The sequence below is a fragment of the Papio anubis genome, chromosome 1 (assembly GCF_008728515.1).
Source record: "Papio anubis isolate 15944 chromosome 1, Panubis1.0, whole genome shotgun sequence".
NCBI lineage: Eukaryota > Metazoa > Chordata > Mammalia > Primates > Cercopithecidae > Papio > Papio anubis.
Window position 1 is genome coordinate 150,798,696 of NC_044976.1, and position 26,392 is coordinate 150,825,087.

The 26,392-nt window shown below is 38.9% G+C and overlaps 1 protein-coding gene across 2 annotated transcripts in view; it reads left to right on the forward strand.

Moving 5' to 3' along the window:
* Positions 1 to 26,392, forward strand: part of KCNH1 (potassium voltage-gated channel subfamily H member 1) — a 446,156-nt gene that overhangs the window by 83,855 nt on the left and 335,909 nt on the right. Inside the window, exon 6 of one of the 2 annotated variants that reach the window (XM_003893141.5) lies at positions 24,444 to 24,917. In XM_003893141.5, the coding sequence (XP_003893190.1) occupies positions 24,444 to 24,917 (474 nt within the window). The remainder of the gene's footprint in view (positions 1 to 24,443; positions 24,918 to 26,392) is intronic. The other variant, XM_003893140.5, reaches the window with a different exon arrangement.

The window sequence follows — 26,392 nt, forward strand, 5'->3', positions numbered from 1 at the left end:
GACTTGCTCAAGGTTGATCAGCTCTGAAGCCAAGATTGGGGTTCCCAGGCTGAGACTTTGCCAGGTTCCGCCTTCGAAAGCTGCACCTTGATGAACTTACTGTGTTTTTAGCCCCCTCTGTAATAGTGTCCCCACCATCCCTTCATTTTCTGATATCGCCTACCTGTTCCCCACCTCCTTGTCTCATGCTTTTGCATGTATCCACATGCCTGCGTTCACATTTACTTCATTATTTTGTTGTCTAGTATGTATATAGGTGATCCATTACAAATCTATGAGACTAATGCCTATATTTGTTTAAGCTAGTACAGGATATTCGTGTGGTGTGGTGTAACTTCATGGTTTGGACCTGTGCTGTTCAGTGTGGTAACCACTGGCAATATGTAGCTATTAAGCAATTGAGATGTGCCTTGTCTGAATTGAGAGGTATACTAGGTGTGAAATCCATAACAGATTTCAAACTCAGTATGAAATAATGTAAAATATCTCACTAGTGATTTTATGTATTGATTACCTGTTGAAATGATATTTTAGATATATTACATTAAATTATTGGATTAAAATATTAAATTTTACTTGTTTGCTTTTACTTTTTTGTGGCTGCCAAATCATATAAGACTCACATTTGTGGCTTGCATTTTATTTCCATTGTTAGTATTAATTTAGAGTATGGACTTTTGAATTAGACTTGGGTTTGAATTTCAGCTTCATTACTTAATTAGCTTTGTGCAGCTTAAGTTTTGGGCAGCTTAGCCTCTCTTGAATAACTTTTCCTTGTCTATAAAATAGAGACCAATATTTACCTCACATGGTTGTTATAAGGATGAAATTGTATTTTGTATGTGAGGTACTCAGCCTGGAACCTGGCATGAGAGCAGAGGGGTTTAAAGCATGGACCCTAGAGTTAAACCTGACAAGGGTTTCAACACTTGGCTGCACCCTTAAAACCTTTGTGGCCTTGGATAAGTTACTTTTCTAAACCTTAGTTTCTTCTTATAAAATAGGAATGATAATAGCAGGTGCCTCATAGAGTTGTGAGAATGAAATGAACTAAATATAAAGGGCTTATGAGGTCAGGGTAGAGCATGTAGTAAGTACTCAATACATGATAACCAATGCCATAACACCCTTGCTCCTGGGGAAAGGCGTCTGCTGGAAACTTTCATGCTATTAAATGGTCTACATGGACTCTCGTTTTTATTTTTATTTCTTCACGGAAGGTAAATAGAATATGAACCTAGGACATAACATATCCGTTCTTATCTATATCATGATTATGATAGCATTTTAAGAATGTTCTTGATATTATATTTTTGTCAAGAATTATACAGAAGAATTGAAATCAGGCTCTTGAAGAGATAGCTGCACTCCCATGCTCATTGCACTATTATTCACAATAGCCAAGACATGGAAGAAACCTAAATATCTATTGATGGTAGAATAAAGAAAACGTGTTATATACACACTATAGAATATTATTCAGTCTTACAAAAGAGTCAAATCCTGCCATTTGTGATAATATGGATGAACGTGGAGGACATTATGCTAAGTGAAACAAGCCAGACATAGAAGGATAAGTGCTGCATGATAGCACTTGTATTATTAATCCAAAATAGTCAAAGTTAGAGAAGCAGAGACTAGAATAGCGATTTCCAGGGACTGCAGGAAGGGCAAAACAGGCAGATATTAGTCAAAGGGCACAAAATTTCACTTATACAAGATACATAAGTCCTAGAGATATATAGTATAGTATAGTTAATAATATTGTATACTTAAAAATTTGCTAAGAGGGTAGAACTCATGCTAAGTGTGTTTATCCCAAAAATAATAATAAAGAGGACAGGAGGAAGCTTTTTTTGGAATGATGGACAGGTTTATGGGCATAGATTGTGGTGATGGTTTCCCAGGAGTATACTTATCTCCAAATCCTCAAGTTGTATACATTAAATAGGCACAGCTTTTTCCATTACAATCATACCTCAATAAAGTGGTTTAAAAATAATTATATAATTATTTGGATCTTTTTATTTAGTTTCTTCTTTGGCTTAATTTGTTCTTCAGCTAATTCTTTTTTTTTATTCTTTTTGATTTTTTTATTTCCATAGGTTATTGGAGGACAGGTGGTGTTTGGTTTCATGAGTCAGTTCTTTAGTGGTGATTTGTGAGATTTTGGTGCACCCATCACCTGAGCAGTATACACTGAACCCAATTTGTAGTATTTTATTCCTCACTCCCTTTTCACCCTTTCCCCTGAGTCTCCAAAGTTTATTGCGTCATTCTTGTGCCTTTGTATCCTCATAGCTTAGCTCCCACTTATGAGTAAGAACATACAATGTTTGGTTTTCCATTCCTGAGTTACTTCACTTAGAATAACAGTCTCCGATCTCATCCAGGTTGCTGTGAATGCCATTAATTCATTCCCTTTTTATTGCTGAGACCACTATTCCATCATTCATATATATATATCCCCCACAGTGTATCCACACATTGATTGTTGGGCATTGGGTTGGTTCCACATTTTTGCAATTGTGAACTGTGCTGCTATAAATATGTGTGTGCAAGCATCTTTTTCATATAATGACTTCTTTTCCTCTGGGTAGATACCCAGTAGTGGGATTGCTGGATCAAATGGTAGTTCTACTTTTAGTTCTTTAAGGAATCTCCACACTGTTTTCCATAGTGGTTGTATAGTTTACATTCCCACCAGCAGTGTAGAAGTGTTTCCTTTTCACCACATCCACACCAATATCTAGTAGTTTTTGATTATTTTTGATGATGGCCATTCTTGTAGGAGTAAGGTGGTATCGCATTGTGGTTTTGATTTACATTTCCCTAATCGTTAGTGATGTTGAGCATTTTTTCATATGTTTTTGTCCATTTGAATATCTTCTTTTGAGAATTGTCTATTCATGTCCTTAGTCCATTTTTTGATGGGATTAATTTTTTTCTTGCTAATTTGTTTTAGTTTGTTGTAGATTTTGGTTATTAGTCCTTTGTCAGATGTGTAGATTGTGAAGATTTTCTCCCACTCTGTGGGTTGTCTGTTTACCCTGCTGACTATTCCTTTTGTTGTGCAAAGGCTCTTTAGTTTAATTAAGTCCAAGCTATTTATCTTTGTTTTTATTGCATTTGCTTTTGGGTTCTTGGTCGTGAAATCCTTGCCTACGCCAGGGGGTAAAGGGGTTGAGTTCTTGATTTGGTTCTCCACTTGGTCGTTGTTGGTGTACAGAAGAACTACTGATTTGTGTATGTTAATTTTGTATCTGGACACTTTGCTGAATTCTTTTATCAGTTCTAGGAGGTTTTTGGCGGTGTCTTTAGGATTTTCTAGGTATACAATCATATCATCAGCAAACATTGACAGTTTGAGTTCCTCTTTACAAATTTGGATGCCCTTTATTTCTTTCTCTTGTCAAATTGCTCTGGCTAGGATTCCAGTGCTGTGTTCAAGAGAAGTGATAAGAGTGGGCATCTTTGTCTTGTTCCAGTTTTCAGAGCGAATGCTTTCAACTTTTCCCATTTCAGTATTATGTTGGCTGTGGGATTTTCATAGACGGGTTTTTATTACATTTAGGTATGTCCTTTGTATGCTGATTTTGCTGAGAGTTTTAATCATAAAGGGATGCTGGATTTTGTCGAATGCTTTTTCTGTGTCTATTGAGATGGTCATGTGATTTTTGTTTTTAATTCTGTTTATGTGGTGTGTTACATTTATTGACTTGTGTATGTTAAACCATCCCTGCATCCCTGGTATGAAACTCACTTGATAATGGTGGATTATCTTCTTGATATGTTGTTGGATTTGGTTAGCTAGTATTTTGTTAAGGATTTTTGCATATATGTTCATCAGGGATATTGGTCTGTAGTATTCTTTTTTGGCTATGTCCTTTCCTGGTTTTGGTATTAGGGTGATACTGGCTTCATAGAATGATTTAGGGAGGATTCTCTCTTTATCTTGTGGAATAGTGTCAATAGGACTTTGAATGTCTGGTATAATTCAGCTGTGAATTCATCTGGTCCTGAACTTTTTTTGTTGGTAACTTTTTTGTTACCATTTCAATCTCACTGCTTGTTACTGTCTGTTTAGGGTATCTAATTCTTCCTGATTTAAGCTAGAATGGTTGTATCCTTCCAGGAATTCATCCATCTCCTCTGTGTTTTCCAGTTTATGTGTGTAAAGGTGTTCATAGTAGCCTTGAATGATCTTTTGTATTTCAGTAGTGTCAGTTGTAATATCTCCTGTTTCGTTTCTTAGTGAGGTTATTTGGATTTTCTCTCTTCTTTTCTTGGTTGATCTTGCTAATGGTCTATCCATTTTATTTATCTTTTCAAAGAACCAGCTTTTTGTTTCATTTGTCTTTTTTTGTTTGTTTCAATTTCATTTAATTCTGCTCTGATCTTGGTTATTTCCTTTCTTCTGCTGGGTTTGGGTTTGGCTTGTTCTTGTTTCTCTAGTTCCTTGAGGTGTGACCTTAGCTTGTCTTATGCTCTTTCAGACTTTTTGATGTAGGCATTTTGGGCTATGAACTTCCCTCTTAGCACTGCCTTTGCTGTATCCCAGAGGTTTTGATAGATTGTGTCACTATTGTTGTTCCTCTTGAAGTTTTAAATTTCTCTCTTAACTTCATCTTTGATCCAGTGATCATTCAGGAGCAGGTTGTTTAATATCCATGTGTTTGCATGGCTTTGAAGGTTCCTTTTGGAGTTCATTTCCAGTTTTATTCTACTGTGGTGTGAGAGAGTGCTTGATATAATTTCAATTTTCTTAAATTTATTGAGGCTTATTTTGTGGCCTATCATATGGTCTATCTTGGAGAAAGTTCTGTGTGCTGATGAATAGAATGTAAATTCTGTGGTTGTTCAGTAGAATGTTCTTAAAATACCTACTAAGCCCATTTGTTCCAAGGTATAGTTTAAATCCATTGTTTCTTTGTTGACTTTCTGTCTTGATGACCTGCCTAGTGCTGTCAGTGGAGTATTGAAGTCCGCCACTATTATTGTGTTGCTGTATATCTCATTTCTTAGGTCTAGTACTAATTGTTTTATAAATTGTTCAGCTAATTCTTCATTCAAGTGATTTTTGTTAAACACTATGTGCCAGGCCTTGTGATGGTAAGTAGAGACAAGCACTTTGTTTTCATGGGGCTTGTGATCTAGTAAGAGAGACATCTATAAGCAAGTAAAAAAATAGATACATGTATTACAATTCCTGATGAGTACAATAAAAATCCTGTTGATAAATAGAAAGTAACAGAAGAAGGAAATGGGTGAAGAATCTATTTTAGAGAGGGTATCAGGGAAGGCTTCTATAAGGAGATGACACTTAATTTGAGACCTAAAGGTTGAGAAGAATCCATCCACATGGAAAGTAGGAGAGGAGCATTCTGAGCTGCTACATAGAAAGAGTTGGTGTCTTTGCAGAAAGCCAGTGGGTGGGCCAAGCGCACTGGCTCATGCCTGTAATCCCAGTACTTTGGGAGGCCAAGGCACCGGGTGGATCACTTGAGGTTAGGAGTTCTAGAACAGCCTGGCCAACATGATGAAATGCCGTCCCTACTAAAAATACAAAAATTAGACGGTCGTGTTGCCGTGCACCTGTAATCCCAGCTGCTCAGGAGTCTCAGGCACGAGAATCCAGGAGGCAGAGGTTGCAGTGAGCCAATATCATGCCACTGCACTGCAGCCTGGGACACAGAGTGAGACTCCATCTGAAAAAAAGAACAAGAAAAACAAAAAAACCAAAAACCAGTGGGCGGAATATGGTTGGTGAAGTCAGAAGGGTTCAGATTAGGTAGGAAAGATAGGCAGGGGATTGTAGGTCACAGCAAGAGTGCAGATCTTATTTGAAGTCTGATGGAGTCTGATGTAAAGAGCTGGAATGTTGTGATCAGGGAAGTGACCTGATGGAATACAAGTTGATGTATGATATATGAATTTGAGGAGGGCAAGAATGAAAGTAGAGAGAGATGAAGCTTCTGCCATGGTGTTGTGAGACAGGATGGTACATTGAATATAGTTGTAGAGGTGAGTGAGAGGTAGTGAATGGCTCCTGAGTTATATTTATTTGGTGGTAGAAGCAACAGAACTCCCTGATAGATTAGTCTGGAGGTTTGCTTGAAGTGGGAGCTGAGCTGCACACCTTTGTGGTACTAGAGCAAGAGAGAGTGGCATCAGGAAAGCCAAGCAAGGAGGGTGTTCGAGAAGGAAGAACTGTAACATGCTGCTGAGAGGATGAGGTAGATCAGGATGGAAGAGTACACTGGATGTAGTAACACTAACCTTAAAAACAGCTATTTCCATAGCGAGTGGAGGCAGTAGTCAGATTGGGATGTGTTGGAAGGTGATTTGAGGTGAGAAAATGGACACATTGTGTTTAGACTTCTCTTTCAAAAAATCTGGCTATAAAGGGAAATAGCAAAAGAGCGGTAGCAAGAAAGTTGAGTTGATTTATGTCTAAAGATGTTGATGAATTGATTCTGTATTCAAAGAGAGGCTGATGGGAAGAAAAAAGAGAATCACAGGTTGAGGACTGGGCTAAAGCATTTGAGGAGGTGGGAGGATGAGACTCAGAGCACTTGGGAGGAATTGGCCTTTCACAGAAGAGGGCACTTCCTCTCTTGAAACAAGATGAAGTAGGTAGGGGAGGATGGAGGCTGATTTGTAGATATGTGACCATTGGAGGATGCAGGAGTCTTTCCCTGGTTCTGTTTTTTCGATGATTCCTAAGGCAAAAACATGAGTTAAGAGTGAGGTGTAGCAGGGAACAAGACTTAAGAGCTTAGAATAAGACATTATGATCTCTGACCATTCTCAGCAGAAATCACTTTGCATGATGATATTTACTGGACACGAAAAATTTTAGTGTGTTAGTCTGTTTTCATGCTAAAGACATACCTGAGACTGGGAAGAAAAAGAGATTTAATTAGACTTACAGTTCCACATGGCTGGGGAGACCTCAGAATCATGGCAGGAAGTGAGAGGCACTTTTTACCATGGTGGCAACAAGAGAAAATGAGGAAGAAGCAAAAGTGGAAACCCCAAATAAACCCATCATCAGATCTCGTGAGACTTATTCACCATCACGAGAATAGCTCAGGAAAGACTGGCCCCCACAATTCAATTAGATCCCCCTCCCACACGTGGGAATTCTGGGAGATACAATTCAAGTTGAGATTTGGATGGGGACACAGCCAGACCATATCATTGTACCCCTGGCCATTCCAAGTCTCATGTCCTCACATTTCAAAACCAATCACACCTTCCCAACAGTCCCCCGAAGTCTTAACTCATTTCAGCATTAACCCAAAAGTCCACAGTCCAAAGTCTCATCTGAGACAAGGCATGTCCCTTCCACTTATGAGCCTGTAAAATCAAAAGCAAGCTGGTTACTTCCTGGATACAATAGGGGTACAGGTATCGGGTAAATACAGCCATTCCAAATGGGAGAAATTGACCAAATCAAAGGGGTTACAGGGCCCATGCCAAGTTTGAAATCCAGCAGGGCAGTCAAATTTTAAAGCTCCAAAATGATCTCCTTTGATTCCAGGTCTCACATCCAAATCACGCTGATGCAAGAGGTACCTTCCCATGCTCTTGGGCAGCTCCGCCCATGTGACTTTGCAGGGTACAGCCTCCCTCCCATCCGCTTTAACGGGCTGGCGTTGAGTGTCTGTGGCTTTTGCAGGTGTACAGGGCAAGCTGTTGGATCTACCATTCTGGGGTCAGCCTGGATCTTATTGTCCATGTCGCTACCAGCATTTTGGGCAAAGCCATTCAACAAGTCTCTAGGAAGTTCCAAACTTTTCCACATTTTTCTGTCTTCTTCTGAGCCCTCCAAACTGTTCCAGCCTCTGCCTGTTACCCAGTTCTAAAGTCGCTTCCACATTTTCGGATATCTTTTCAGCAGCACCCCACTGTACTGGTACCAATTTACTGTATTAGTCTGTTTTCATGCTGCTGATAAAGACATACCTGAGACTGGGAAGAAAAAGAGGATTAATTAGACTTACAGTTCCACATGGCTGGGGAGGCCTTAGAATCATGGTGGCAGGTAAAAGCAGCAAGAGAAAATGAGTGAGAAGTAGCTGGGTGCGGTGGCTCACGCCTGTAATCCCAGCACTTTGGGAGGCTGAGGTGGGCAGATCACGAGGTCGAGAGATTGGGACCATCCTGGCTAACGCAGTGAAACCCCATCTCTACTAAAAATACAAAAAATTAGCTGGGCGTGGTGGTGGACAGCTGTAGTCCCAGCTACTCGGGAGGCTGAGGCAGGAGAATGGCCTGAACCCAGGAGGTGGAGATTGCAGTGAGCCAAGATCACGCCACTGCACTCCAGCCTGGGCAACAGTGGGAGAGACTCCGTCTCAAAAAAAAAAAAAAAAAGGGGGAGAAGCGAAAGTAGAAACCCCTGATAAATCATCAGATCTCGTGAGACTTATTCACTATGAGAACAGTAGGGGCAAGACTGGCCCCATGATTCGCTTACCTTCCCCTGGGTCTCCCCACAACATGTAGGAATTCTGAGAGATATAATTCAAGTTGAGATTTGGATGTGGACACAGCCAAACCATATCACAAGGTATGGTCCTGCTCTCCTACTCTAGTTAGGTGTAGTTTGGGGATTAGAGTAGGTACTCTTAAGAGAGACAGGCTCTGGCCAGTGTGCCTGGTTTTGGACTTATTTGGGAAGTCCTGGAGAAGGTCCACAGTGGGAGATGGTGCCTTTGACCAGGAGCTGGTTGGATAAGATGACAGGAAGGCATGTTGCTATCATTCAGGGGTTCTGTAGAAAAACAGTAAGCTATTAAGAGTCTGTGCACAGGTAAAAAAAAAAAAAAAAAAAAAAAAGGCACTGAATCAGGAAACTGGACTGGAGTATATGGTCCTGTTTTGTCATCTGCAATGTGACTGTGAACAAATAGTTTACCTTCTGGGTCTATTTTCCCAATTTGTAAAATAAGCAAAATACCAGCCTTCCCATTGCATGAGATGTGATGATGTATGTCAGTGTGTTATGAAAAGTATTTCATGCTGTACAGATGGATTAGTAAAAAGACTCGGAGGCTTGGAGCTGACAGCCTGTGGCTTCTACTCCCAGCTTCTCTGCTTACTCACCCCTGGCATGACTCAGGGTGAGTCATGTCACCTCCATTATACAAAGCCTCCATTTTCCCATCTGTAGAACCTCCTCACAGGGTGGTTACAAGGATTTAAAAATACAATAGAGGACTTTTGGAAGTAAAAATGCTAGAGAAATGTGATAGATTAGTCAGTCTGATTTCCCTATTTTTCATCAAGAGAAAAACATTTTTTTCCTTCCAGAATCAATCTTCAAGATGAACATTGTTTGGCCCCGTAAATAATGGCCTGTAATGAGCACTTCCTCTGGAAAAAGCCTGGCATTGGATGTTGTAGCAGGAGAGTATTAGAGAGTGTAGACTAGTGACATTATCCTAGCAGAAGTAGCATCTGCCTTTGGGGAACTCCCAGTCTGACTGGGCGAATAGGACAGACACAAGCCTCTCCTAGGAAGCTTCCATTGTACAAGACTAATCAAAGGAAGACACTAGAAGCACATGCTCATACTGACAAGGGCAGAAAAGAGGCAAGGGAGATTACTGACTGTACTGTGGTCACCAGGATCACCAAGACCAGGTTATTAAGCCTAATTTCTCTGTAAAGCTTCTGAAATCTCATTGAGCATCTAACATATGCTTCTATGGCATGCTTCTATGACTGGACAAGGTCTGTATCCTATGCATTGTGACTCAGTGCCCAGAGATTCCCTCCCTTTGGAGGATACTAACGCCTTTCCAGATAGTCATATCCTGAATGGTCCTGAGAAAGCTTTTTCTCCTGAGGGTGGAGATCGCAGGCTCATGGTGAAATTTCCCCAATTGTCCTGTAGAACTTATGTTTTTGGTTTCTTTTGAAGAAACATAGAAATTGACCCTCCCAGTCTTAAAACTTAGGAAAGTTACATTTGTCCTATCTGAGTCCCTTTTTCAGGAAACCAGCCGTCAGGCCTCCCAGATAGTATCAAGGAGCTGAAACTCACCAGAACACTGCATCTGGACAATGAGATGCCAGACTTCTCACCCATCATGATTGCCTAACCAACCACCTGCTTCTTGGTGGCCAACTCCTCTTCCCTACCCCTCCCTAATTCTTGTTTACCCACATGTAGCTACATTCCTTCCCCACTACATAAACCCCCAATTTTAGTTGCTCAGGGAGATGGATTTGAGTTTGTTCTCCCATCTCTTGAGCTGCAACACCCAATTAAAGCCTTTTTTCCTGGCAGTACTTGTCATCTCAGTGATTGACTTTATGTGCAGCAAGCAGCGGAACCTAGACCAAGGGCCTGGTGCATTGGTAACAATCAGAGCAATGCTGTCACTTGTCTTTCTAGTCTGAATCCATTTCCACACACACTTCTGAGGAGGAAGATGGTCAGTCTCAGGGAAGTCTTTCTGAGGAATATGAATAGTCATTTGTACTGTATTTTGAAAGGACTGTTGGAGCCAGATAGTTAACTAGCTGTGAAATACTCTTTTGGTTAGGGAATTTCTCTTAAGCATATTGGTTTTCTGTAATAACTCTCTTCATGGAATTTCCATCTTCTATTTTCAGTAATATCCTGATAATTGCTAAAGAGTTCATATCAGGGTGAAATATGTAGGATCCTAGGTCGGATGGTAAAAACTTGATCTTACTGGAATCACTCATAGCCTTTTACATAAAGACTTGGAAAGAGAATGTCTGACATTTATCCTGATAAAATGTCCTAGCAATAAAAATATTTTAGAAAGCCAGTACCCTGTGGTTTAAATGTAAAAGGCAACATCCTAGAGATGGGAAGAGAGGTACTGAATACAAGTCTCCATCAACCCTCCCTCTCTAGCCTAGTGCTGCCGTCAATTCATCTTTGAATACGTGTTGTAGGAATATCATCAGGGGAGAGTCTGTGGTCAACCTGGCATTTTGGGGAGGTATGAAGACACTATTGAACTAAGACCTCACTCAGTCAGGGTCTAATAGCATCCTAGAAAGAATCAGAATGGAAAATCCACCTAGAAATAATTATAGATTATATCAAACTGTCACAGAAGAGCCATTTTTTCTTTGAAAGGGCATTTCCTCCTGAAGATTTGTTACCAAGAACTATGGAGCTCTAGATGACTGGTTTGCAAACAGCAGGTGTCTGTTTACTGTGGATTCTTTTAGTCTTATCACCCAGACTGTATCTTAAAAACATGCAATAAGCCCCTGCATAACTTGCTTCCGTTTTCACCTTGCCTTTCCCTTAGCTGAATGCTCAGGACCCCTTAAAATATTTGTAATTCATCTACGTTCAGTTGATTTTAAAAACTAGACTTTTTATTTTGAGATAACTAGAATCATATAGAGCTGTAAGAAACTGTAAGCGACCCCATGGGCCCTTTACCCAGCTTCTCCTGATGGTAATTGCCTGCAAAACTGTAGGATAATATCACAATCTGGATATTGGCATTGATACAGTCAAGGTACAGAATATTTTCCTCACCATAAGAATACCTCATGTTTTAAAGTACTATCAAAGGAAGTTTAAAGTTATGCTTAAAAGCTTTAAATCGGATGTTTGCTGTACCTGCCACACTATGTTAGAATGTGTCCTTGAAACATATCCTCCTGCAACTTCTCAAACTCTACTAAATTGGTATTTCTTGAAGTCTAACTCTGTGTTAACAGATCTCCATTTTAAATAGAATATGGTTTTAATTTTTGATAAGCTGCTGAATTTTAAAAAGAGTTTTTTGGGGCCACCAAATATTTTGGATCATGTAGAGAATATATATTGTACTGTAGTAATTTTGTATTTACATTTGTATGATGTGACATAATAGATGTGAATGTTAATCACTGTTTGACTATGTTAATAAAGTTGTTTAACTATATAAAAAAAGAATACCTTATGTTGCCTTTTTATGGGTACTTCAGCCTCCCACCCCCTTCCTTCCTGCCTTTACTCCTTCCTTAAGCCCTGGTAAATTACTAAGTCTCTTCCTATAATTTTGTCATTTCAAGAATATTACATATATGGAGTCATAAATATGTAATCTTTGAGGTTTTTTTTTTCCCTCAGTCTCTGGAGACTCATCCAGATTGTTGCATGTATCAATAGTTTTTATATTTTTATTGCTGAGTAGAGCTCTATGATATATATAGAAGCAACACAGTTTAACCATTTATCTGTTGAAGGATATTTGGATTGTTTCCAGTTTTGGCCGATTATGAGTAAAGCTGCTATAAACATTCATGTACAAGTTTTTATGTGAACATAAGTTTTCATTTTTCTGGGATAAATGCCCAGGAGTGTAATTGCTAGGTCATATGGTAGTTGCATATTTAGTTGTTAATAAACTGCCAAACTCTTCTGGAGTGCATGCACCATTTTACATTCCTACTAAGAATACATGAATGATCTAGTTTATCTGCATTCTCACCAGCAGTTGGTCTTGTCACTTTTTATTTTAGCCGTTTTGATAGGTGTGTAGTAATATCACAGTGTAATTTTAATTTGCATTTCCTGAGTGACTAATGATGTTGAACATTTTTTTCATGTGCTTATTAGTTATCTGTATCTCCTTTTGGGTAAAATGTCTGTTTATACCTTTTACTCAGCTTTTAATTAGATTTTTTATAGTTGAGTTTTGACATTATACATTATAGATGATATATTCTAGATACTATTTATTCGATGTTTGCTTTGCAGATATTCCTTTCAGTCACAGATTTTCATTTCATCCTCAACACAGTCGTTTGTTTTAAATTTTGATGAAGTCTAACTTGTCACTTTTCCCATTTATGGATTATGCTTTTGGTGTCAAATCTAAGAACAGTTTGCCTGGCCCTAGATTCTGAAGATTTTCTTTCATTTTTCTTCTAAAAAAAACTTCTTTAGTTTTATGTTTTATATTAAGTCCGCAATCCATTTCGAGTTAGTTTTTAAATAAGATGCTAGACTTAGGTCCTGTTTCCTTTTCTGGCTTATTGACGTCCACTTGTTCCTGTACCATTTGTTAAAAATGCCATCTTTCCTGCACAGATTGCTTTCGCACCATTGTCAAAAATCAGTTGAGTATGTTTGTATGGGTCTATTTCTGGGCTCTCTATTCTGTTCTATTAATCTATGTATCTGTTCTTTTTCCAGTACCACATAGTCTTCATTACTGTAGCTATATATCAAGTGTTGTGATTGGTTGGAATGATTCCTCCTACTTTCTTTTTAAAAACAGCTTTATTGAAATATAATTGATATATTAACCCAAAACTAAAACTAAAAACCCACTCATGTTTAATGTACATCATTTGATGAGTTTGAACTACTTAATTTTTCTTATTCAAGATTGTTTTAGCTATTTTGGTTCCTTTACCTTTCATATAAATTTTAAAGTAATCTTGTGCACATCTACAAAAACTCTTGCCAGCATTTTGATAGAAATTGTGCTAAACTTGTATAACGATTGGGAGAGAATGGATAGCTTTAGTATGTTTAGTCTTCTAATTTAGGAACGTGATATGTCTCTCCATTTCTTTAATCTCTTTCATTAACATTTTGTTGTTTTCAGCATTCAAATCCTGCATGTGTTTTGTTATATTTACATCTAAGTATTTTTGAAATGATTATAAATGGTATTATGTAATTTTAGTGTTCATTCCTATATGTAGAAATACAATAATTTTTATATGTGTATCTTGAAGTTTTTATGTGAATTCTTTGGGATGTTCTGTGTAGCATTATGTCATTTGCAAATCAGGATAGTTTTATTTCATCCTCTCTGATCTGAATGCCATTTATTTCCTTATTTTGGGTTATTGCAATGGCAGTACTGTGTTGATTAAGAGTGGTGAGAGCTGATATTTTGCCTTGTTCCTTGTCGTAGGGGGAAAATTTTCAGTCTTTCACCATTAAGAGTAATGTTAGCTGTAGGTTTTTTGGTAGATGCTCTTTATTAAGTTTAGGAAGTTCTCTATTTCTGTGTTTTTTTTTTTTTTTTTTTCCTGAGAGTTTTATCATGAATGGGTGTTAGGTGTTGAATTTTATTGAATGTTTTGTATATCAATTGATAAGTGATTTTTTTATTAGCTTGTTATATCGTACATTACATGGCTTTTTTTTTTTTTTTTATTGAGCCAGCTTTGCACTCTTGAAATGTACCCCACCTTTTTTTTTTTTTTTTTTTGTTAAGTGGCAGGATTTTGCTTGGTTACCCAGGCTTGAGTGTGGTACTATGATCCTAGCTCACTGCAGCCTCGAACTCTTGGGCTCAAGTGATCCTCCTGCCTCAGCCTCCCAAGCAGCTAGGACTATAGGCATGCACCACCATCACTGGCCTTTTTTTTTTTTTTGTAGAGATGGGGGGGGTCTCACTATATTGCCGAGGCTGGTCTTGAACTTCTGGCCTCAAACATCCTCTTACCTCAGCCTCTCAAAGCACTGGGATCACAGGCCTGAGTCACCACGCCTGGCCTCATTCTTTTTATATATTGCTGAATTCTGTTTGCTACTATTTGTTAAGGATATTTGCATCTGTATTTATGAGAGCTACTAGTCTGTAGTTTTCTTTTTTGTACTATCTTTGGTTTTGGGAATCAGGGTAAAATTAGTTTCACAAAATGAATTGAGAAGTGTTCCCTCTGCTTCTATTTTCTTTTAGAGATTGTGTAGAATTGCTGTTAATTCTTTAAATTTTGACACCATTATTTATTAAAATCATCTGGGCCTGGGGATTTTTTTTCTGGGAGTTTTAAAACTATGCATTTGATTCCCTCAATAATTTTATGGCTATCGGTGTGGTAGTTTGTGGTTTTTGAGGTCCATTTCATCTAACTGGTCAACTTTATGTGTGTAGAGTTGTTTGTAGCATTCCCTTTTTTTTTTTTTTTTTAATGTCTGCAGTGTTTATAGTGATATTCTCTTTTCCATTCTTAATGCTGGTAATTTCTGTTCTCTCTCTTTTTATTTTCAGTCTGGCTACAGGTTTGTTGATGTTATTTTATGTTACTGATCTTTTCAAAGACGACTGATTTTCTCTTGTTTTCCTATTTTTAATTTCATCGATTTCTGCTCATTATTATTTCCTTCCTCCTGCTTGCTTTAGTTTTATTTTTGTTCTCTTTTGATAGATTCTTGAGGTGGGAGCTTAGAATATTGATTTAAGGCTTTTTGTCTTAGGTAAACATTTAGTGATAAACATTTCCCTTTTTGTGCTACTTTCACAGTATCCCACTTCTATTTTCATTTTCATTGAGTTCAATAAAAGTTTCCCTTGCCACTTTATCTTTGGCCCATGGATTGTTTAGAAGTGTGATACTTAGTTTCCAAGTGTTTGGATATCTTCCCATTATCTTTATTGGTTTCTAGTGTGATTCCATTGTAGTTGAGAATATGCTCTGGTGATTTTAATTGTTGTATTTATTAAGGTTTATTTTAGGGATTAGCATATGATCTATCCTGAATACTATTTCGTGTACACTTGTAAAGACTGTATTTTGCTTCTGTTGGGGATAGTATTCTGTAAATACTGATTAAATTCTATTGTTTGATGGTATTGTTGAGTTCTTCTCTATCTTTGCTAGTTTTCTACCTAGTTGCTCTATCAGTTATTGAGAGAGGAGTACTGTGGGTCTGTTTCTCCTTTTGATTTTATTAGGTTTTTGCTTTATATATTTTGCAGTTCTTGTTTGGTACATATACATCAGGATTGTTCCGCCTTCTTGGAGTGATGCTTTTTATCATTATGTAATTTGCCTTTCTGTCTCTATTGTTCAGATACTTTCTATTACAGAACAACAATCATAGGATAATTTCTATTGTTTTATCTTCAAGTTAAAGTTCACTAATTTTTTTCTTCATCTTGTTCATTTTTTTTTTTTTTTTCCTGAGACAGCTTTGCCTACTTTGTTGCCCACACTGGAGTGATCATGACTCACTCCTGCCTCAACTGCTTGGGCTCAACCAATCCTCTCACCTTAGCTTCCTGAGTAGCTGGAACTACAGGCATGTACCGCCAGGCACGGCTACATTTAAATGTTTTGTAGAGATGGGGTCTCACTATGTTGCTCAGGCTGGCCTCAAACTCCTGAGTTCAAGTGATCCTCCTACATTGGCCTCCAAAGTGTTAGGATTACAGACATGAGCCACTGTGCCTGGCCTCATTTTGCTTTTGAGCCTATCCATTGGATTTTTTTATATTCGTTATTGTATTTTCTGGTTCTAAAACTTCCATTTGGTTCCTTCTATCTTCTTTGCTTGTCCCTAATTGCTTGTTAAAGCACTTTTATGATTGTTCAAAAATCTTTGATATTTCTGATACATAATTTTGGTGTTGGCATCTATTGATTACCTGTTTTTCATTCCATTTGATATCTTCCTGGTTCTTGGTATAATGAATGAATTTTTTATTGAAAGTTTGGCATTTGGGTAGTCTCTGGATCTTATTTAAAGTTTGAATTTTAGGTTTAACATTTATATGGCAGAAGAAGAGGTAGGCATCCTCTCACTTTTGCCAGGTCAGGGTAAACATACAGATTTCCCACTCAGCCTCAATTGACACCTGAGTGGGGTACTCCTCCTTGTTACTGCTGGGTAGAGATAGGAATTCCAGCTCCTCACTAAGCTTACATGGATACCTCTCTGCGTTGTGGGGGATGACCTCATGACTGCCGGGCAGTGGTGAAAATCCCAGCTGTCCACTAGGCTTCGTCTGACCATCCCATTGAGGAGGGAAAGGGGCACCTCATTACTGTTGGTGGAGGTGGCATTGTGTGGAAGTCCATGCTTCTTACTGGGCCTTTTCTGGCTGGAATATCTCAGTAGGAGAGGAGATGGGAGATTGGGTGCTTCATTACAGCCTCAAGAAAGGGGAAGTCTAGGCTTCCTAGTAGGCCCTGCTGACTTAGCTGAGGCGGGGTGGGGGCACACAATTTTTCTGTGCTATGTGGTTATAGTAGAGTGGTTATTATCTAACAGCTTTCTGTCTTTTGAGGCTGCTCATTTCCCAGTCCTTTTGGCTGGAAAGAATAGGCTTTTGTTGGGATTTTTTTTTTTTGTCTGTACTCCTTGGAGTTTCCAGGTTGCTGGCTTCTTTAGCTCCAAGTCAGGAATACATGAGGCAAAAGGAAAACCTGGAGAGCTCACCACTGTGTCGTTCCTAGCCAGTTTGCTTTCTTTTCTCCACCTTTCAGAGTCGTCTTATATTTGTTTTAGATATAATGACGAAGGCTTTTTAGTTGCACTTAGAGGGAGGAATAGGGAAAAATATGTCTACTCTATGATTCCAGAAATGGAAGTCCTATTCGGTTCATTTATTTGCTGTATTCTTGTTGGGGTGATCAGACCCAACACCAGGTTGTGGGGTTGACAAAGTCCGGTGGAGTCAAAGGAATGAGAAAAGACAATTTGAGAGAGAAAGTGGGTCCAGGGGGCCAGCACTAGTTATAGAGGCTGCAAAGGCCCCAAGCTCTGGAAGCCCAGACTGTTTATTGGTGATCAAACAAAGAAACAGGTGGCAAGAATGTGGGGTTGAAAGGGGGCGTTGCATTAAGCACATGATTTACAGCTGTGATGGTTTAGCCTTTATATGGCCAATTCTAAGACAAAATCGATCTAGGAGCCTGGGAGGGCTAGAAGCAAGGAGCCAGCAAGTCTAGACACATGCCAGAGGTCAGGAGAGGTTTTATGCCCTGAGCCATGGATTCTGTCCAAGCCACGAGGGGTTTTAGGCCCTGGGCTTAGACTATGGTGCGTTAGGGGAGCCTTCCACCCTTTAGCACAGAACTTGGTGTTCCAAAGGCCATGAGGGGTTTTAGACCCTGGACCCTGGACATGTTCCAAGACTCTTACATTATCCAAGCTCTGCCTCAGCTTCTCTCAACACTCAGCTTTTCCCAACAATTCTTAAAGGCCAAACTTCTTTCTTGCTGAGGTCTCAGAATCCAAGCTTCCTTAATCACACTCTTGTAATTTCCTTTTCATGGAGAGAGAAATTAAAATCTCAAGCATAGTAGGGAGGAGTGCATTCACAGGAGGAGTGGAAAGAGTTCTTCCACCCAAAGACGCACACTGACACTCTGGATTCCTAGCTTTCCTTTGCCCCCTTTTAAAGGCTGGTGTCAACCATAGGGGAAACAGGGGTGTTCAGCTAATTTTACCTTTACTAAAGGGTCTTCAACCTCTAGAGGTAACAAGAAGTTCCCATGACACAAGAGGAGTTTTACCTCGAGATTTATAAGAACCTGCAAGTGGCGGAGGAGCAGCTGGGAGTCCCTTCCAGCTTGGCTTGGTATGAGAAGGCACAGCTTGTTGCCTTTGACTAATGAGGATGAAACCCGTTGGTGAGTCTCTCCTGGAACCAACCTTCTCTGGACTTCTTCCTGCACTAAGTCTGCTTCTTTAGAATCCTAAGTTACTCAGGGAAATGTAACCATGATGCGGAACAGCATGTGTTTTGAATCTAGTTAGATCTGTTTTGTGATCCTGTCTCCATCTCTCGCTAGCTGGAGGACTTTAGAGTTCACTCACTCACTTAAAAATAGTCCTGTAGTGCCTCCTTTGGGCCAGCCAGCATGCTGGGCTCATGGAATGTAGTAGTTGGTACTCTTCATTGCCTTTTTTTTCCTTTTCTTTCTAGCTATCAGCAAGTCCAGCTGGCTTATACTGCAGAAATATTAATATGTACAAAATTGGACTGCTTTTCTCTATCGTCTCATCTTTTTCTGTGTTATAACAAGTACCCAGATTCTATTCTTCCCTCAATCCTTTGTACCAACTCATTATCTAGAAAGCAGCCAGGGTGATCTTTTAGAAACATGCATCCGATTATTATTCTTTTACCTAAAACCCTCTGGTTACACCCAGCCGTACATAGAATAAAATCTAACACCTCCCAATATCCCACTGGGTCCTGTGTGGTCTAGTTTCCGTTTTCCTTTCAGAGCTCATCTAGCATCTTCTCCCTCACCTCCTCCCACTCATTGTGCTTTGGCCACACTGGACTTCTTTCTTTTCCTGATAATATCAAGCTTATTTCACCCTAGGGTTATTACACCAGTTACACCCTCTGCCTAGGATAATTTTTCCATACAAACTTTTTTTTTTTTTTTTTTTTTTTGAGACGGAGTCTCGCTCTGTAGCCCAGGCTGGAGTGCAGTGGCCGGATCTCAGCTCACTGCAAGCTCCGCCTCCCGGGTTCACGCCATTCTCCGGCCTCAGCCTCCCGAGTAGCTGGGACTACAGGCGCCCACCACCTCGCCTGGCTATTTTTTGTATTTCTTAGTAGAGACGGGGTTTCACCGTGTTAGCCAGGATGGTCTCGATCTCCTGACCTCGTGATCCGCCCATCTCGGCCTCCCAAAGTGCTGGGATTACAGGCTTGAGCCACCGCGCCCGGCCTCCATACAAACTTAAATGGCTGGTTCTTTATTGTCACTTAGGTTTCAATTCAAACACTTTCCCTCCCTTACTCAAGTCACATTTTATCAAATCACAGTGTTCTGCTTGCCCCAGTGTTATTTAGTGGTTATCACAATTTGAAATGATTTTGATTTGTCTCCTAGACTGAGCTCCATGAGAGCAGGCATCATGCTGTTTCCTTCATTGCTGCACGTCCAGTACCTAGAACAGTTCCAGGCACAGAGCAATAAATATATTTAAAAATTTTAATTGATACATAATTATGTATGTTTATGGAGTACACATGATATTTTGATACATGTATGCAGTATGTAATGATCAAATTGGGGTGATTGAGGTCTCCATCACCTCAAACATTTTTCATTTCTTTGTGCTAGAAACATTCAAGATCCTCTCTTCTAGTTATTTTGAAATATAGTAAATTATTATTCTATTCACTCTACTGTGCTATAGAACACTTATTTCTCCTATCAAATACTAATTTAAAAAAACTTATTGATACACTTTAGATATACTTATTTTGGGGGTACATGTGATAGGTTGATAAATTTATATAATCAAATCAGGGTAGTCGGGATATCCATCACCTTAAATACTTAATCTGTTTTTTTACTCTAGCTGAAATTTTGTATCAATTAACCAACCCTTCCCTATCACACTCTCTTCTGGTACCATTCTCAGCCTCTGGTAACCACTATTCTACTCTCTACTTCTAGGAGGTCAGCCTTTTTAGCTTTCATATATGAGTGGAACATGTGGTATTTGTCTTTCTGTGCCTGGCTTATTTCATTTAACGTAATATCCTCCAGGGTTATCCATGTTGCTGCAAATGACAGGATTTCATTCTTTTTTTTACGGCAAAATGATATTCTATTGGGTATATATATCCATTCATGTTTTTGTTTATCCATTCATCTGTCAGTGGACAGTTAGGTTGATTCCGTATCTTGGCTACTGTGAATAATGCTGCAATAAATATGGGAGTGCCAATAGCTCTTTGACATACCATTTTCCTTTCCTTTGGATATATACCCACCAATGGGATTGCTGCTGCATATGGTAGTTCTGTTTTTATTCAAGGAACCTCAATATGTTTTGCATAATGGCTGTATTAATTTACATCCCCACCAAAAGTATATAATAATTTCCCTTCATCTGGATCCTCACCAGTATTTATTTTTTATTTTTTATTTTTATAGAGATAGAGTCTTGCTCTGTTGCCCAGGCTGGAGTGCAGTGGCATGATTTTGGCCCACTACAGCCTCTGTCTCCCGGGTTCAAGTGTTTCTCCTGCCTCAGCCTCCTGAGTAGCTGGGATTACAGGTGCATGCCACCATGCCCAGCTAATTTTGTATTTTTAATAGAGACGGGTTTTAACACGTTGGCCAGGCTGATCTCGAACTCCTGACCTAAGGTGATCCACCCACCTTGGCCTTCCAAAGTGCTGGGATTACAGGCGTGAGCCACCACGCCCAGCCCATCAAAATTTTTTTGTGTATATGTGTCTTTTTGATAATAGCCATTTTAACTGGGATAAGATTGTATTTCATTGCATTTTGATTCGCATTTTCCTGATGATTAGTAATATTGAGCATTTTTTCATATCCCTGTTGGCCATTTATTTGTATGTGTTCTTTTGATAAATAGCTATTCAGATTACTTCGTCATTTTTAAATCACATTATTCAATTTTTGCTGTTGAGTTGAATTCCTTGTATATTCTAGAAATCCCTTGTTAGATGAATAGTTTGCAGATATTTTCTCCCATTCTGTAGGTTGTCTTTTCATTCTGTTGATTGTTTCCTTTGCTGTGCAGAAGCTTTTCAGCTTGATATAATCCTATTTGGCTATTTTTGCCTTGGTTGCCGGTACTTTTGAGGTTTACCTTAAAAATCTTTGCCCAGTCCAGCAACATGGAGAGTTTCCCTAAAGTTTTATTTTAGTGATTCCATAGTTTGAAGTCTTAGATTTAAATTTTTAACCCAGTGTGACTTGATTTTTGAATATGAGAAGAGATAGGGTTCTAATTTCATTCTTCTGCATATGGATATCCAGTTTGCCCAGCACCATTTGTTGAAGAGACTGTCCTTTTCTCAATGTATGTTCTTGGCACCTTTGTTGAAAATGAGTTCATTGTAGATACATGGATTTACTTCTGGGTTCTCTATCTGTTTCATTGGTCTATGTGTCTGTTTTTATGCAACTACCCTGTTGTTTGGTTACTTTAACTCTGTAGTATAATTTGAAGTCAGATAATGTGATTCCTCTAGTTTTGTTCTTTTGGCTCAGGATAGCTTTTGCTGTTCTGGGTCTTCTGTGATTCCATGTAAATTTTAGGATTAAGTTGTTCTACTTCTGTGAAGAGTGTCATTGGTAATTTAATAGGGATTGCATTGAATCTGTAGATTGCTTTGGGTAATTAGACATTGTAATAATATTCTCCTAATCCATGGAATACTTTTCTATTTTTTTGTGTCCTCTTCAATTTCTTGTCTCAGTGTTTTATAGCTTTATTTGTAGAGATTTTTATTCTCTTTGGTTAAATTTATTCCCAGACACTTAATTTTTTTTGTAGCTATTGATAATGGAATTGCTCCTTTGATTTCATTTTCAGATTGTTTGCTGTTGGTGTGTGGAAATGCTACTGACTTTTGTATGTTGATTTTTGTATCCTGCAACTTCAGTGAATTTGTTTACCAGTTCTAACAGGTTTTGTGTGTGTGTGTGTAGTCTACGTTTCTCTAAATATATGATTATGTCTGTAAACAGGGACAGTTTGATTTCCTCTGCTTCAATTTGGATGCCTTTTATTTCTTTCTCTTGCCTAATTGTTCTGTCTGGGACTTTCAGTGCTATGTTGAATAACAGTGGTGAAAATGGGCATTCTTGTCTTGTTCCTGATCTTAAAGGCAAGGCTTTCAACTTTTTCCTATTCAGTATGATGTTAGCTGTGGGTTTGTCCTGTAACGTCTTTTTATATTTTTATTTTTTTTTATTTCCATAGGTTACTGAGGAACAGGTAGGTGTTTGGTTATATGAATAAGTTCTTTAGTGGTGATTTGTGAGATTTTGGTGCACCCATCACCCAAGCAGCATACACTGAACCCAATTTGTAGTCTTTTATCCCTCACCCCCTTCCTACCCTTTCCTCCTGAGTCCCCTAAGTCTGTTGTGTCATTCTTATGGCTTTGCATCCTCCTAGCTTAGCCCCCACTCATGAGTGAGAATATACAATGTTTGGTTTTCCATTTCTGGGTTACTTCACTTACAATCATAGTCTCCAATCTCATGCAGGTTGCTGCGAATGTAAGGCATTTGAGTACCTTTCTTCTATACCTAATTTGTTGAGAGTTTTTTTTTTTTTTTTAAATCTTGAAGGGATATTGAATTTTATCAAATGCTTTTTCTGCATCTATTGAGATAATAATTTTTTTCCCCTACTGCTGATGTGATGTACCATGTTTGTTAATTTGCATGTGTTGAGTCATTCTCGCATCTCTGGATAAATTTCCAGTTTATTATAGTGTACACCATTTTTTTTTTTTTGATGTTCTGTTGGATTCAGTTTGCTAGTGTTTTGTTGAGGATTTTGTATGTAGGTTCATCAGGAATATTTGCTTGTAGTTTTCTTCTTTCGATTTGCCCTTGTCTGGTTTTGGTATCAGGGTAATGCTGGCCTCATAGATTGAGTTTGGAAGAATGCCCTCTCCTTCAATTTTTAAAAATAGTTTGAGAATAGCTGGTACTAATTCTTCTTTAAAACCTTGGTAACATTCAGCATTGAAGACATCTGGTCCTGGGCTTTTCTTTGTTGGGAGATTTTTTAAATTACTGATTCAATTAATCGTATTTCTTGTTATTGGCTTGTTAGAGTTTTCCATTTCTTCCTGTTTCAATCTTGGTAGATTGTATGTGTCCAGGAATTTATCCATTTCCTCTAGGTTTTCCAATTTGTTGGCATATGATTATTCATAGTAGCTTCTAATGATCCTTTGTATTTGTTTCCTGTTTCTTGTAATATTTCCTTTTTCATCTTGAATTTTATTGGGGGTTTCTTTTCTTGGTTAAAGGTTTGGGTTTTTTTAACTTAGGTTTTTAAAAACCCAGCTTGTCATTTCATTGCTTTTTTGTATTTTTTGTCTCAATTTTATTTAATTTAGTTCTTATTTTATATCTTTCCTTCTTCTAATTTTGGATTTGGTTTGTTCTTGCTTTTCTAGTTCCTTGAGGTGTGTTGTTAGGTTGTTTATTTAAAATCCTTTAACTTCTTTGATGTGGGCATTTATTGCTATAACCTTCCCTCTTAGTATTGCTTTTGCTGTATCCCATAGGTTTTTGTTATGTTTTCATTTGTTTTAAGACACTTTAAAATTTCTTTCTTAATTTCTCTATTGACCCACTGGTCATTCAGGAGCATGTTTAACTTCCATGTATTCATAAAGTTTCCCAAGTTCCACATGTTTCAATTTCTAGTTTACTTTCACTGTGGTCAGGAAAGATTCTTGATATGAATTTGATTTTTAAAAACTTGTTAACACTTGTTTTGTCATCTCACATATAGTCTTCCTGGAGAATGTTCCATGTGCTGATGAGAAGAATGTGCATTCTGCCACTGTTGGATGAAATCAGAGCAATTAATATTTATTGAACAAAAAGTTGCTTAATCTTTTTGAGCCCCAGTTTCTAACTTATGGAATAATAATTGGCTAATAGAACAAAGGTGTATTTAGAATTGTGATAATAAATGTGTGTAAGGTGTTTAGTATAACACTTGGCTCACAGCCAAATAGTAGTTTGTAATTGTTTCTTTATAATTATTTCTATTATAATGTTCACTTTCATTTTCCCATATTCCTTTATACCTGTTATTGTACCCAAACGATTTATCTAGAGTGTTGTGACCATTTGTCAATCACAGATGCTGACTGGTTAGATACTTGCAATTAAATCCTAACTTAGTTCTCTCTTGGTCATGTTTTTCTGTACAGGTCCTACAGCTGGGCTCAGACATCCTTCCCCAGTACAAGCAAGAGGCACCAAAGACTCCCCCTCACATCATCTTACATTACTGTGTTTTTAAGACCACGTGGGATTGGATCATCTTGATCTTGACCTTCTATACAGCCATCTTGGTCCCTTATAATGTCTCCTTCAAAACCAGGCAGAACAATGTGGCCTGGCTGGTTGTTGATAGCATCGTGGATGTTATCTTTCTGGTGGACATTGTGCTCAATTTTCATACCACCTTTGTTGGACCAGCAGGGGAGGTGATTTCTGACCCCAAACTTATCCGCATGAACTACCTGAAGACGTGGTTTGTGATTGACCTTCTGTCCTGTTTGCCATATGATGTCATCAACGCTTTTGAGAACGTGGATGAGGTTAGTGCCTTTATGGGTGATCCAGGGAAGATTGGTTTTGCTGATCAGATTCCACCACCACTGGAGGGGAGAGAGAGTCAGGTACATCCCTCAAATCTCAGACCTTGTTGTCATGTCTTTAAAACTGAATTAAATGTGGGTGGTCAACAGAAGAATAAATGGGTGGGAAATAGCATGACTGATGTGTAGAACAGGGGAAGCATGCTTGATAGATACCCTTGCCTGCTGTTCCCATCCTTTGGCGGTTTGGAGGCCGTGCATGACGGTGAATGGGTGTGGAAGAGACCAAAGGCTTACTCCTACTCCACGTGGAATGTAAGCCACTGGTTCAGGAATGGTGGGCCTGCAGCAGCAGGCATGCATGGCCACTGCACTGGCAAGTCTTCTATTGAGTATATAGTTGCTGAATGTCTACCTATTGGTTATTCTAATTATGCAGACTTTTCTTTTATCTGCTGCTGACTTTTGGCTGTTTCATAGCCAATTAACTCCTGGTAATAGGAATACCATTTTCCTGAAAGTTTGCTTTTCCTTTTTTCTGTTAAATTTTGAGATGAGTTACTTCTTCGCTAAAATGAATTTGGAGGCAACCATGTACTGAGGTAGTCAGGCACCAGCTTGTGGTTAAGAGGAGCAGTATTGTTTTGGATTACACTGCTGTTTCAGTCCATTTTGTGTTGCTATAGAGAAATACCTGAGGCAGGGTAACTTACAAAGAAAAATCAAAATTCTGATGGCTGGAAGATTTCGGACCGGGTCACTCATGGTAGAAGGTGAAGGGGGGAGCCAGCTTGTCCAGAGATCAGGTGGTGAGAGAGGAAGTGAGAGACAGGAAGAGGAGGTGCCAGGCTCTTTGTAACAACCTGCTTTTGTGGGAACTAATGGAGTAAGAATCCACTTACCACCCCACTTCCCCCAGAGAGGACATTAATCTATTCAAGAGGGATCCACCCCCATGACCCAAACACCTCCCATTAGGCCCTATTTCCAACACTGGGGATCAAATTTCAACATGAGATTTGGAGGAGACAAACATTCAAACTATAGCAACTGTTTTCAATTGTTAGTCCTGCAGGCAATGGATGAAATTAAAGGAAGCTAAATTCTCTGTAAATGTGTTGGAATTAGGACATGCTCTAAGTCATTTTCTGAATGAGTGCCTGGGCCATGTGGTAGCAGGAAGGGCCACTGGACTGATTAAGGTGGTTTTCTTTGAAAAAGTGAGGATGTCAAGTCATTGCAAAGAAAAATGTCAGATTCTTACCTAGTTTGTGTTCTGTGGGAATTGTCCTTCCTTTTTCTTACTCCTAGTTGACATTCCAGATGGATTAAGATAAGGCAGTTCATTTGGCAAGTCTCCAGCCCTGATCAGCTGGGCCCTCATTGCTTCAGATTACAGAGGCTCCCAAGGTCTCAGTCTGGCTGGGTTGTGTGGGTAATCTAGGAAGCCACCTGGAAACTAAGTTAAGGTGCAAGACACATTTTAGAACTAACGGGCTCATAGGACTCAGGCTTGAGAACGTTAAAAGGAACAGCCTGCTCCCTCCCGGGATGTC